Consider the following 13,756-nt stretch of genomic DNA (forward strand, 5'->3'; position numbering starts at 1 on the left):
GTGAAAGTTCTATTCATGTCTCTTGCCCATTGATATAAGGGATTGTTGGCTTTTTTCATGTGGATTAATTTGAGTTCTCTATAGATCCTAGTTATCAAGCTTTTGTCTGATTGAAAATATGCAAATATCCTTTCCCATTGTGTAGGTTGTCTCTTTGCTTTGCTTATTGTCTCCTTAGCTGTACAGAAGCTTTTCAGTTTAATGAAGTCCCATTTGTTTATTTTTGTTGTTGTTGCAATTGCCATGGCAGTCTTCTTCATGAAGTCTTTCCCCAGGCCAATATCTTCCAGTGTTTTTCCTATGCTTTCTTGGAGGATTTTTATTGTTTCATGCCTTAAGTTTAAGTCCTTTATCCGTCTTGAATCAATTTTTGTGAGTGGGGAAAGGTGTGAGTCCAGTTTCAGTCTTTTACATGTAGACATCCAGTTCTCCCAACACCATTTATTGAATAGGGAGTCTTTCCCCCAAGGTATGTTCTTGTTTGGTTTATCAAAGATTAGGTGGTTGTAAGATGTTAGTTTCATTTCTTGGTTTTCAATTTGATTCCAAGTGTCTGTATCTCTGTTTTTGTGCCAGTACCATGCTGTCTTGAGCACTATGGCTTTGTAGTACAGACTAACATCTGGTATGCTGATGCCCCCAGCTTTATTTTTGTTACAGAGAACTGCCTTAGCTATACGGGGTTTTTTCCGGTTCCATACAAAACGCAGAATTATTTTTTCCAAATCTTGAAAGTACGATGTTGGTATTTTGATAGGAATGGCATTGAATAGGTAGATTGCTTTGGGAAGTATAGACATTTTAACAATGTTGATTCTTCCCATCCATGAGCATGGTATGTTCTTCCATTTGTTAATATCCTCTGCTATTTCCTTTCTGAGGATTTCATAGTTTTCTTTATAGAGGTCCTTCACCTCCTTCGTTAGGTATATTCCCAGGTATTTCATTTTCTTTGAGACTATGGTGAAGGGAGTTGTGTCCTTAATTAGCTTCTCATCTTGACTGTTATTGGTGTACACAAAGGCTACTGACTTGTCATTGATTTTATATCCTGAAACCTTACTGTATTTTTTGATGACTTCTAGGAGTCTTGTGGTTGAGTCTTTGGGGTTCTCTAAGTATAAGATCATGTCGTCAGCAAAGAGGGAGAGTTTGACCTCCTCTGCTCCCATTTGGATTCCCTTTATTTCCTTGTCTTACCTAATTGTATTGGCTAGAACTTGCAGCACTACGTTGAATAGTAAAGGTGACAGAGGACAACCTTGTCTGGTTCCAGTTCTAAGAGGAAAAGCTTTCAGTTTTACTCCATTCAGTAAAATATTAGCTGTGGGTTTGTCATAGATAGCTTCAATCAGTTTTAGAAATGTGCCACCTATGCCTATACTCTTCAGTGTTCTAATTAGAAAGGGATGCTGGATTTTATCAAATGCTTTTTCTACATCTATTGAGAGGATCATGTGATCTTTATTTTTGCCTCTGTTAATATGGTGGATAACGTTTATGGACTTGCGTATGTTAAACCAGCCTTGCATCCCTGGGATGAAGCCTACTTGATCATGATGAATGACTTTTTTGATGATAAGCTGTAATCTATTGGCTAGGATTTTGTTGAGAATTTTTGCGTCTATGTTCATGAGTGAGATTGGTCTGAAATTCTCCTTTTTGTTTGGATCTTTTCCTGGTTTTGGTATCAGGGTGATGTTTGCTTCATAGAATGTGTTGGGGAAGATTCCTTGTTCCTCAATTTTTTGGAATAATTTCTGCAGTACAGGAATAAGCTCTTCCTTGAAGGTTTGATAGAATTCTGGAGTGAAGCCATCTGGACCAGGGCATTTTTTGGTTGGAAGATTTTTTATTGTTTCTTTGATCTCAGTGCTTGAAATTGGTCTGTTCAGGAGCTCTATTTCTTCCTGGCTGAGTCTAGGGAGAGGGTGTGATTCCAAATATTGATCCATTTCCTTCACATTGTCAAATTTCTGGGCATAGAGTTTCTGGTAGTATTCAGAGATGATCTCTTGTATCTCTGTGGGATCAGTTGTTATTTCCCCTTTATCATTTCTGATTGAGGTTACTAGAGATTTTACTTTTCTATTCCTCGTTAGTCTGGCCAATGGTTTCTCTATTTTATTTATTTTTTCAAAAAACCAACTCCTTGTTTCATTAATTTTCTGAATGATTCTTTTGTTTTCAATTTCATTGATCTCTGATTTGATTTTGGATATTTCTTTTCTTCTACTGGGTTTAGGCTTAGATTGTTCTTCTTTTTCCAATTCCATAAGATCTCTTGCGAGATTGTTGATGCGCTCTCTTTCTGTTTTTCGAATATAGGCATCTAAAGCAATGAATTTTCCTCTCAAAACTGCTTTTGCAGTATCCCACAGGTTTTGGTAGCTTGTGTCTTCATTGTTGTTATGCTCAAGGAAGTTAATGATTTCCTGTTTTATTTCTTCCTTCACCCATCTGTTATTCAACAGAAGATTGTTTAGTTTCCATGCCTTTGGGTGGGGTCAAGCATTTTTGTTAGAGTTGAGTTCCACCTTTAGTGCCTTATGGTCTGAGAAGATACAAGGTAAAATTTCAATTCTTTTGATTCTGTTGATATTTGTTTTGTGTCCCAGGATATGATCAATTTTGGAGAACGTTCCATGGGGTGATGAGAAGAATGTATATTCTTTATCTTTGGGATGGAGTGTTCTATATGCATCTCTCAAGCACAGTTGTTCTAGGGTCTCATTTAAGTCTCTTATATCCTTGTTTAATTTCTGTTTAGAGGATCTGTCCATCTCTGTAAGAGGAGTGTTAAGGTCCCCTGTTATTATGGTATTATCAGATATCATATTGCTCAGACTGAGTAAGGTCTGTTTCAAGAATCTGGGAGCATTTAAATTGGGTGCATAGATATTTAGAATTGAAATGTCTTCTTGTTGTATTTTTCCCTTGACCAATATAAAGTGACCATCTTTGTCTTTTTTGACTTTAGTTGCTTTAAATCCACATGTATCTGAAAATAAGATTGCAACTCCTCTTTTCTTCTGAATTCCATTTGCCTGAAAAATTGTCTTCCAACCCTTGACTTGGAGCTTTAATTTGTCTTTTCAAGCCAGGTGTGTTTCTTGCAGACAGCAAATGGATGGCTTGTGTTTTTTAATCCAGTCAACCAATCTATGTCTCTTCAGTGGGGAATTCAAGCCATTAACATTTATTGAGATAATTGATAAGTGTGGTAGTATTCTATTCGTCTTATTTTGTGAGAGTCCATTGCTTAGTTTTATCTTTTGCATCAGTGTGGAGGTTTGGTTCTGTCCTTTAATTTCTGAGTTCTTACTTTGCTGCTGATCCATTGTGGTGGTCAGTGTGCAGAACAGGTTGAAGTATTTCCTGTAGAGCTGGTCTTGTTGTGGCGAATTTCCTCAATGTTTGTATATCCGTAAATGATTTGATTTCTCCGTCAATTTTGAAGCTTAGCTTAGCAGGGTACAGAATTCTGGGCTGGAAATTGTTCTGTTTAAGTAGATTAAAGGTAGATGACCATTGTCTTCTTGCTTGGAAAGTTTCATTAGAGAAGTCTGCGGTCAGTCTGATGGATTTGCCCCTGTAGGTCAACTGGCGCTTACTCCTGGCAGCTTGCAGAATCTTTTCTTTTGCCTTGACTTTGGACAGGTTCATCACAATGTGTCTTGGAGAAGCTCGGTTAGAGTTGAGGCGACCTGGGGTCCGATAGCCCTCTGAAAGCAGTGTGTCAGAATCTTTGGTGATATTTGGGAAATTTTCTTTTATAATATTCTCTAGTATGGCTTCCATTCCTCTGGGGCATTCTTCTTCCCCTTCTGGAATTCCTATAACTCGTATGTTGGAACGCTTCATAAAGTCCCATAATTCTGACAGTGAACGTTCTGCTTTCTCTCTCTTCTTTTCTGCCTCTTTTACTATCTGAGTTATCTCAAAAACTTTGTCTTCTACCTCTGAAATTCTTTCTTCTACATGGTCTAACCTGTTGCTGATACTTTCCATTGCATCTTTAAGTTCCCTGATTGACTGTTTCATTTCCTTCAGCTCTGCTATATCCTTTTTATATTCTTCATATCGTTCATCTCTGATTTGATTCTGTTTTTGGATTTCCTTTTGGTTATTTTCCACTTTATTAGCAGTTTCCTTCATTGTTTCCATCAATTCTTTCATTGTTTTCAACATGTGTATTCTAAATTCCCTTTCTGTCATTCCTAACATTTCTGTATAGGTGGAATCCTCTGCAGTAGCTACCTCATGGTCCCTTGGCGGGGTTGTTCTGGACTGGTTCTTCATGTTGCCTGGAGTTTTCTGCTGATTCTTCCTCATGAGTGATTTCTTTTATCTGTTTCCTTGCCCTAATTTTCCTTTCACTTCCTCTTGCTCTTTAAGTTCTTGTGCCTGTGGACTAAGGGTTACAGGACCAGAAGGGTGAGAAGGTTTAAGAGCAAGAAAGGGATGAAAGAAAGGAGGACCGAGTGATAAGAAAAAAAAAAAGAAAAATAGAGAAAGGAGAGGGGGTGGGTAAAAGGAATATTGACAAAAAGAAGAGAGGCACAGAAAGAGGGAGACAGAGCAATATAGGTGTACAGTAGGGTACTTTGATGCAACTTTAAAAAACAAAAAACCAGCTTCTGGGGGTGCCCAGTGGGGTGGTTCCCTTGAGGTCAGCAGCTCTTTGCTAACCTGATCAGACACAGTACCCCACCTCCACCAAGTAGAGAGGAAAGACAAAAATGCTATAAATCAAACCAAAACAAGCAAACAGAAAACTTCACGGGATAAAATTGGCTGGAACAACCAAATAAGAGCGGTAGAAACACTAACAAAAATGAAGTTCTAATTATTGAAATAGGCAGCAATGGGAAATTATAATTAAACTAGAAAAATTGAGAAAGAAAAAGGATCTGTATGGAAAAGGTTGAAAAACAAAACAACAATCCACAACATCAAAATAAACAAAAAAAAACACAACCAAAAACAAAGCAGTGTGTATATGTTATTGAATATTGTCTGGGCAACACGTGGTCTTCTGGGGTATGAGATGTTAATCACAGTTCTGATACGACTGGAGGCTGCTAATTTCTCAAACCCCAGCAGGTAGACACCCTAAATCTCTCTTCAGCCCACTTCAAAGGCACTTTGAACTTGTTCACTTACTAAGCAGAAGCTTTCTCAGGGAAGTGCTTGTCGCTGGAATCACTGCTGAAGTGGCTATCCAGTTACCCTGTATGTCAAAACTGGTCTCCCTCTGCCCCCGAGGGTCAGGGCTGCGCTGCAAGGCGGCTCAGACCCCGCCCTTAGGCTACTTGGTCACTGGGTTACCAGCTCCCACCCAATTCCAGCTCTGTGACCCTGAGGGCAGAGCTTTCCGGGGCAGATGGCTCACAATGTCTGCCTGTGACCCAGATTCAAACACTATTAGCTCCGTCTGGCTCAGCGGCTCAGACTGGGGCCCTAGACAAAGGCCAAAGTTCTCCGCACTCCCGCTCAGGCTCTCCCCAATGCAGTTCAGCTGAGTGCCAAGTCCAAAGACACCAAAACAGTTCACAGGTAAGGCCTTTCTGGTTTGCAGTCTCGCTGTTATTGAACTTACAGTTGCGGGCGGGTTTAGATGGATTGAACACACGTGACCACTTGCCGGTTTTCCACTGTTTTAGTCCTCCTCTTGGGGTCCAAAAGTCTCTCGCTGACTCCCTGTATCCTCTCAGGGGTGATGATAGGCAGATCCCACCAGCCAGAGATGCCTGGAGTGCTATATCCCCAGACTCACGGTGCCCAGATGCAAGGAAGCTATTACTCGGCTGCCATCTTGCTCCGCCTCACCTCCTCTCATCACCACATTTTGTGCCACCACTCGGATCCAGTGTGTCATTCTCTCTTCCTAGCGCCTCAGCTTCTTCTCCGGGGGCGATTTCCTCAGCCAGCCGGTGCACACCACGTCGCTGCCGCCGCTCATGCTGCCCGGCGGCAGCGGGTCGGGCGGACAAGGGCTCAGGCCGATGGGTCAGCCTGCCGCGGTGCGCAGCTCATGGGGGAGGGGGAGAACATATTTTTAATACGTATTTCTGACCAAGGATTTTTACCTAGAATATTTACAGAACTCCACAAACCAATAGAAAACTGAGCAAAAGCTTGAACAGGAACTTCAAAAAAGAGGTTATCTGAATAGTAGACAATAAGTACATTATTAGAAAAATTAACATACAACATACTCTGCAGACCCACTCTAATGGTTAAAAATGTAAATGATGATGTAGAACAACTGAAACTCTCATACATTGCTGATGGAAATGTAAATTGGTACAGCTGTTTTCGGGAAAATGTTTCATGCTTTCTACTAAAGCCAAATTTACATCTGCCTTATAACTAAGCAGTTCCACTCCCAGGATCTATCTAAGAGAAATGAGCACCAATGCCCACCACTTACCAAAGACATGTATAGGAGCCCCAAATTGGAAACAACCAAACACCAATCAGTTGTAGAATGGGTAAGAAATTTTACCCATTTTGGTATATTTCTATACTGCAATAAAAATGAACAAACTGTTGCTACATACAATGTGGATGAATCTCACAGACACAACATTGAATGAAAGAAACCAGGCACAGAAAAATACATACAACATAATGCTAGGTAGATGCAGTTTCATGAGTAAGTGAAATTAGATTATGGTGACAGTCCTCAGTATTGTAGTTACCTCAAGATTTGGGAAGATTTGGAGGAGATAAGTTGGGTATCTACCAGGGGGTTTTGAGGATGCTGGGATATTCTCTATATTGATGTGGATAGTGGTACACAAGGGTGGTAAAGATTCATTGATCAGCATTTTACTGGTATGCTTGATTTATTTTTTTATAATAAACGATGTACTGGTTTATTTAATTACTACACTACACATTATTAGAGTGTTCTCTTTCTATTTATAAAAAAAAGTTAGCTATGGGCGGCGCCTGTGGCTCAGTCGGTAAGGCGCTGGCCCCATATACCGAGGGTGGCGGGTTCAAACCCGGCCCCCGCTGAACTGCAACCAAAAAATAGCCAGGCGTTGTGGCGAGCGCCTGTAGTCCCAGCTACTTGGGAGGCTGAGGCAAGAGAATTGCTGAAGCCCAGGAGTTGGAGGTTGCTGTGAGCTGTGTGATGCCATGGCACTCTACTGAGGGCTATAAAGTGAGACTGTCTCTAAAAAAAAAAAAAAAAAAACTCTCTCATATTTAAATTAAAAAAAAAACAAAAAAGTTAGCTACAGAAAACCCTCAGGCATTCCTTCATAGGATATTCCAGAAGAAAGCACAGTTATCACAGGAGATAATAACTTCATGCATAGTATGGCCCTTGAGACCCTCCCATAAGACAAGATATGAAAATGAATGACAGTCACATAGTTGATACTAACCCTGTGTGGGCCTATGATGATGAATGTGTTTGTGTCTTCATTTTAAACTAAAAAGCTCAAGAAAAATTAAAAATTTTAAAGTCTGAAAAAGCTTATAAAGAGGCTCAGTGCCTGTGGCTCAGGCAGCTAAGGCGCCAGCCACATGTACCTGAGCTGGCTGGTTCAGATCCAGCCCAGGCCGCCAGTCAACAATGACGGCTGCAACCAAAAAATAGCCAGGCGTTGTGGTGGGTGCCTGTAGTCCCAGCTACTTGGGAGGTGGAGGCAGGAGAATCGCTTGAGCCCAGGAGTTGGAGGTTGCTGTGATCTTTGATGCCACGTCACTCTACCCAAGGCAATAGCTTCCTTCTATGCCAAGTTTTTTTTTTTTTTTTTGAATTGAAATACACTGCATTTATTATTCAACCTTGTATTAAAACAACTCTGTGTAGTAGTTAAAATAATTTCATTTGCCAAATGAAGAAAATGTAGCCCAGTGATTAATAGCTTCCTTCTATGCCAAGTTTTTTGATGGTTTTATCAAATGCTATTGCTGCAGCTACTGAGATCACCACATGGCTGTGGTTTTTAATTGTTTAGGTGACAGATCACATTTACAGACTTGAATATGGCATCACTTGTTGGCCTTTTGACTAAGATCAATGCAGACGTGTTATGCTGAACCATCCTTGCATCCTTGGGATGAAACCTACTTTTTGATGTGCTACTGGATTAGATTTGGTAATATTTTGTTGGAGGTTTTTCCATCCACATTCATGAGGGATACTGGTCTATAGTATTCTTGTGTCATTTGCTGGCTTTGGTATCAGGATGATACTGGCTTCATAGAATGAGTAGGGGAGGACTCCTCGGTGTTATGAAACAGCACCAGTCCTTTGTAGGTGATAGATATGCTTTAATTTAAAAAGATGCATGTATAGGTACAGAGAGAAAAATAGACACTACATTTAGTCCTTGTTTATTGAAGATATTAATAAATTTATTAAGGATAGTATTTTCATTTTACTGGAGTCATTTTAAAACAAATCTTCTACCAGAGATAAGTGAAAGGTTTTGACAAAGGAGAACCACGATATGTTCAGTCTTTATTTTATTTTTTTTTTTTTTGTAGAGACAGAGTCTCACTTTATGGCCCTCGGGTAGAGTGCCGTGGCCTCACACAGCTCACAGCAACCTCCAACTCCTAGGCTTAGGCGATTCTCCTGCCTCAGCCTCCCGAGTACCTGGGACTACAGGCGCCCGCCACAACGCCCGGCTATTTTTTGGTTGCATTTTGGCCGGGGCCGGGTTTGAACCCGCCACCCTCGGTATATGGGGCCGGCGCCTTACTGACTGAGCCACAGGCGCCACCCTGTTCAGTCTTTATTAATTGGACTTCAGAGATCACAAATGAACCATGAGAGAGAAAGCCTTCTAAGGTTATCTATATTTTACCTCAAAGAGAGAAATCATAGTGAATATGTTGAAAAGAAGCTTCAAAGCTTCTTCAAAGATTAAAGTCCTTTGCCTACCAGTAATGTGTGACAATTACTACAGTATTGCCAGTGGGAATATGGTGCATTGGAGGTGGTAGACTAAAAACCCCTACTCTAGAACAGTTTTTCATAGCCATTAAAATGCATTGGTTTTGCTTGCTTTGTTAATAAGAGTCACTGAGTATTTGAGTATGTATATCTCAGTAAACTGAAGTTATAACATCATTGTACAGTTACAAGTTTAGTAAACTGAACTGTGTACTTTTCTGCCTGTTTTTGCGGGGATTGTGGGGGCGTCACAAGCTAGTAAGTGAAACAATTCTGGAAACTCTGTTCCATAATTAACTACATTTGGTGAATGCAGTGATCCCTTAGTATCTGTTAGGGATTGGTTTTAGGACCCCATGCAGGTATGAAAATCTGGGGATACTCAAGTTCCTTGTATAAAATGGTGCTGAATTTGCATATAACCTATCCAAATCCTCTTGGTACTTTAGAGCATCTCTAGATTATTTGTAATACCTAATATAATGTAAATGCTATACATAGTTGTTATACTATATTATTATGGAATAATTACAAGAAGAAAAAGTCTCTGCATATTGAGTTTATAAACATATTTTTTCCCCTGAATGTATCCCTTCTGTAGTTAGTTTAATCCACTGATGCAGAACCCATGGATATGGATGACTGACTGAAATGTAAAGTTTTTCTGAATGTCACTATATTTTTTTATAATAAATGCTAATGCTGATAGTTTAATTTTATGATACATGTTTGAAGAATTTTTTTATTTTATTTTACTTTATTTTTTTGAAGTTTATAAAAATTTGATGACAATATATACATAAAAATTTAATGGTAATATATACATAACAGAATGTTCAAAACTTGCTTGATTTAATGATTCCATATCGTATTCATAAATCATAATATCACTTTGTACCCTATAAATTTATACAATTATATGTTTTACTTTATTTTTTAAGAATTTTCTTTTTTTAAAGGGCCAAAGCATTTATTTTACCCTGTAGTAGGTAATACAATACAGGTAGGTAGATTAACTCTTAATAGCATGTGAGAAGCATCATAAACTAGCAACTAGTTGAGAGAGGAAAGATTGAGTGGAAAGATTAGATAATAACTCCCATGCACCATAACAGGGGACTATCAGGAATCATGGGGATCGTATGTAGATTGAGGTGAACGCAGAGGGGCAAGGTGTTGTGGAACTAGATCTTGTGGAACTAGAGTCATTCTCATGAAATACTCTTCAAGTATTATTTCATATCTTAAGTGCTTCCCTGGCTTTGAACTCTTTGGGGAAAGGAGGAGAGGGATATGATTTTGATAGCCCTCCTTACTGCTTTTGACTTGTGGCTTTTACTTCTGCCAGTACACCTTCCTATATGTCCTCAGTTTGGTTTGCTCCAGTGAGGAGAGTATTCTGTTCTGCTTTCCAGAGAATGCCAATTGGACATTACCTTCTTTTCTTTTTAATGTATTTCATTAAGATTGGCAAACAGTATCATTGCAATATATTCAGTGAGAAGAATTTTAAGAAAGAAAACATAAAATATGTATATATAAAATTGTTACAATGTTAAGTAAATACATGAGCTGTATCTTTACTAACTCCTAGGAACTCATTGAAAAACACTTGATTTAAATCACCTATTAGGTTGAGAACTGAAATGTCTATGAAAGATATAATCTGATTGACCAGTCACATGGACTTGTGCTCAGACAGAGAGTTCCTGTATATAACCTAAAAATGGTATAAACAGGACAAATGTTTGAAATAATGTGTTTTAAGTTAGATGTGAGTAACAATAAGAGAGCAGGGAAACACTAATTAGTAAAAAACCGTGTTTGTTAATATAAGATAAAGGATTTATACCTTAGAATTAGTTTATAACTAAACATATTGACAGTGAAACAATAAGGAAGTATAGAGATGAAACTCAGCCTTTTGCTCTGAGTAATGAAATGTGAAACAACTGTGTTTATTAACCAGAATAGTTTTTGACAGAGAGCTTAAGACCTGTCCACTATTGCTCCAACAAATGTCCAATAAGTAATACGTTAATATGTAAACATTTGAGAAATGTATTCCCAAGTATTTTCCGTGAAAATTTTTGATGTTACTACTAGACAAAATTACGTTTTCCTTTTTTGATTTGTGTTTTTCCTTTTTCTCTAGGAAACTGACTGGACATTCTTTCCACATGGGCTATAGCATGGCAATTTTGAATGGCGTTGTAGCTGCTCTTACTGTGGCATGGTGCCTCATGTAAATCCACAGTGAAGCAATATTGTTGGCAAAACTTAGAAATGATTGTTTTGTAATGAAAAGAAAGAAGATCATTGCCTACTCAGAAAACCAAGAAACCTGCTGTTCATTATGTGGTTCAGATATGTGACATCATCATCATGGAGGACCTTTTAAAGCAACTGTTCTGGAGTCTAGGCATTGGGAATACCTGAATATTAAGTTTTAAGTACCTTCTTAAAAGTATTAGATGTGTACCTCATCTTTTTACTTTTGTGTATGTTTTTATTAGTTGTAGAAAACTTTTTAATGGAAATCAGATTCAAAAACTTGAATACAGACCAATGCCTACCTTTTCATGTATGTATTACATTTTTTGCTAAGGTAGTGATATTGCTGTTTAAGATCCAAGCATCTTATTTATATGTTAGGAAAGCAAATGATTCGTACTATGCCAACATTTTATAGAAACCACTTTTAAATTAAAATATATAGTTTTTGATATTTGTGTAATTAATAGAAGGTGCATTTCTATTTTTTATGGGGCATAGTTCCTTGTGTGTTTTTTAACATATTTTCCTATGACATATTGAATTTGTATATTTTTAAAATTGTTGCATCTAGACAGCTGTAAGTGTCATCTCTTAGTGGTATAAGCCTGATAATCATCTTTAAGAACAAACAAAGGAACACATTGACCTAAGTTTAAAATTGAGTAAGTTTATTTTTAACAAAATTACTTAAGTCATGAAACTATTAAGAAATTTTAAGCTATTCACTGTTTTTATTTCCACAATTCCAAATATTTATCTTGGTGTATATATTGTTACTTTAACAGAACTTATATTGTTTTTAATAAATATAAACCTGGAAGTTTTGTATGTAGAAATGATTGAACTAGTTTGTTCTTAATCTCAAATATTAAGTTACCAAAGTAAAAAAGGGATTTTGATACTATATATAACTATGTAATATATATTAAGTATTACATATAATATAGTTTATATAGTTTTAGAGTTTTCCTGGTTAAATTCTTTCTATAACTATGATGTTAGTTTTCATTTTCTTAGTAATTAAGACTTAATTGTTCCATTATACTATTACTAAATACCTTAAATGTTTAGAAAGTCACTTCAATTTGAAAAAGATGGGCTATTTACAAAGCTGTTTTCCCTGGCCACAGAAAATCTTACATTAGAAAACCATTGTATAATCAAACTGCTTATTCCAGCTAAGTGGGAAATGAGTATGTTCAGTGTGTTACCCTGAATGTTGTTACTGAGTTAATGAGGTTTCCAAAAGTCTGACATTTTTTACTATTCAAAAATCTTTGATTCAAAATGACTAATGCTCCAATTTCAATTATTTGAAGTGTTGAGACTAGTACGTAGGTGTATGTTTATGTCTAAATATCAATCCTATGCCTTAAGTGTTCCTACCAGAGTGGTGGTTGTAATCCTAGTCTTCCTTTCTGCCCACCCCCACCTTTAATTCTAAAGGGCTCTTTCATGGCAAAGAAATGTACAAGTAACAAAATTGATTTATCTCTCTATTCCTAGGCCCTCACTCCTCAGCCCTGCCAGTTTGGATAGCTCCCTCCAGATTCCTTGTGTCTAATGGCAAAGTTACTGCAGCAAACTCCAGAGATGTGCATGTATGTACAGTCACATGCCACATGATGACACTGTAGTCACTGCAGCCGGCATATGTGATGGTGTTCCCATGAAATGAGAATACCGTATTTTTACTATACTTTTTCTGTTTATGTATGTTTAACATAAATATAGTTGCTACTGTGTTATGACTGCCTACAATATTCAATATAGTAACTTGTACAGGTTTTCAGTCTAGTAGCAATAGGTTGTAGGGTAGGGTGGTGCCTTAATGGCACATGTGGCCTTCTAAGTCCATAAGGCAGCCTTTTGACTGAACCCAAATTTTACAGAATAAATCCTTTTATTAAAAGAAATCTGGCAGGGAAGAATGAAGCTTTTCTTCCAGGCTTTGGTGCTTAAAAAAGAATACTCTTGCAATCCGAAGGCTGTAGATTGCCTGCTCGTACGCATATTGCTCAGGTGTGTAGTAGGCTGTACCATCAAGGTTTGTGTAAATACACTCTATGGTGTTCATGTGACAATGAAATCTACTCATAACACATTTCTCAGAATGTACCTCAGTAAGCAACACATGGCTGTGTATCTCTATAAGCTGTAATATACAATGTAAATACATATAGAGACATTTTTCTGCAACTATTTATTTTGGATTAGTGCTTCCTCTTTTTGGAAAATGGCCCTTCTCCCTCTGATTTAACATAGGGTTCAAATATAAATCATCCATAACTAGAGCAATTGCTTGAGAATGTTCCCCAACACAAGCTGGGCTAATCCGAGTTTCTCATCTCTTGCGGCTGTAGTGATTGCAACTGGAATGACTCAAATCAGGTCAGTCTTTTCTCAGGATTTTTCAAATTGAAATTAAGTTGTGACGAAGCTTGGAAGATACAGGCCTAGGAAATCCTGGCAGCTATAGTTCATCCAAGCTCAGTGGAAAAGAATAAGACTGACATGAATACTGCTAATGGCATTCTTCTGGCCCCTAAAGCC

The 13,756-nt window shown here is 37.9% G+C and overlaps 1 protein-coding gene across 1 annotated transcript in view; it reads left to right on the forward strand.

Moving 5' to 3' along the window:
- The window catches only part of ARL6IP6 (ADP ribosylation factor like GTPase 6 interacting protein 6), a 52,572-nt gene extending 39,143 nt beyond the window's left edge, over window positions 1-13,429 (forward strand). Inside the window, exon 4 of the mRNA XM_053598255.1 lies at window positions 11,082-13,429. Coding sequence (XP_053454230.1) covers window positions 11,082-11,175 — 94 coding nt within the window. The 3' untranslated portion in view covers window positions 11,176-13,429. The remainder of the gene's footprint in view (window positions 1-11,081) is intronic.
- Window positions 13,430-13,756: the final 327 nt, after the last annotated feature.

Source organism: Nycticebus coucang, chromosome 7 (assembly GCF_027406575.1).
Source record: "Nycticebus coucang isolate mNycCou1 chromosome 7, mNycCou1.pri, whole genome shotgun sequence".
Lineage (NCBI taxonomy): Eukaryota > Metazoa > Chordata > Mammalia > Primates > Lorisidae > Nycticebus > Nycticebus coucang.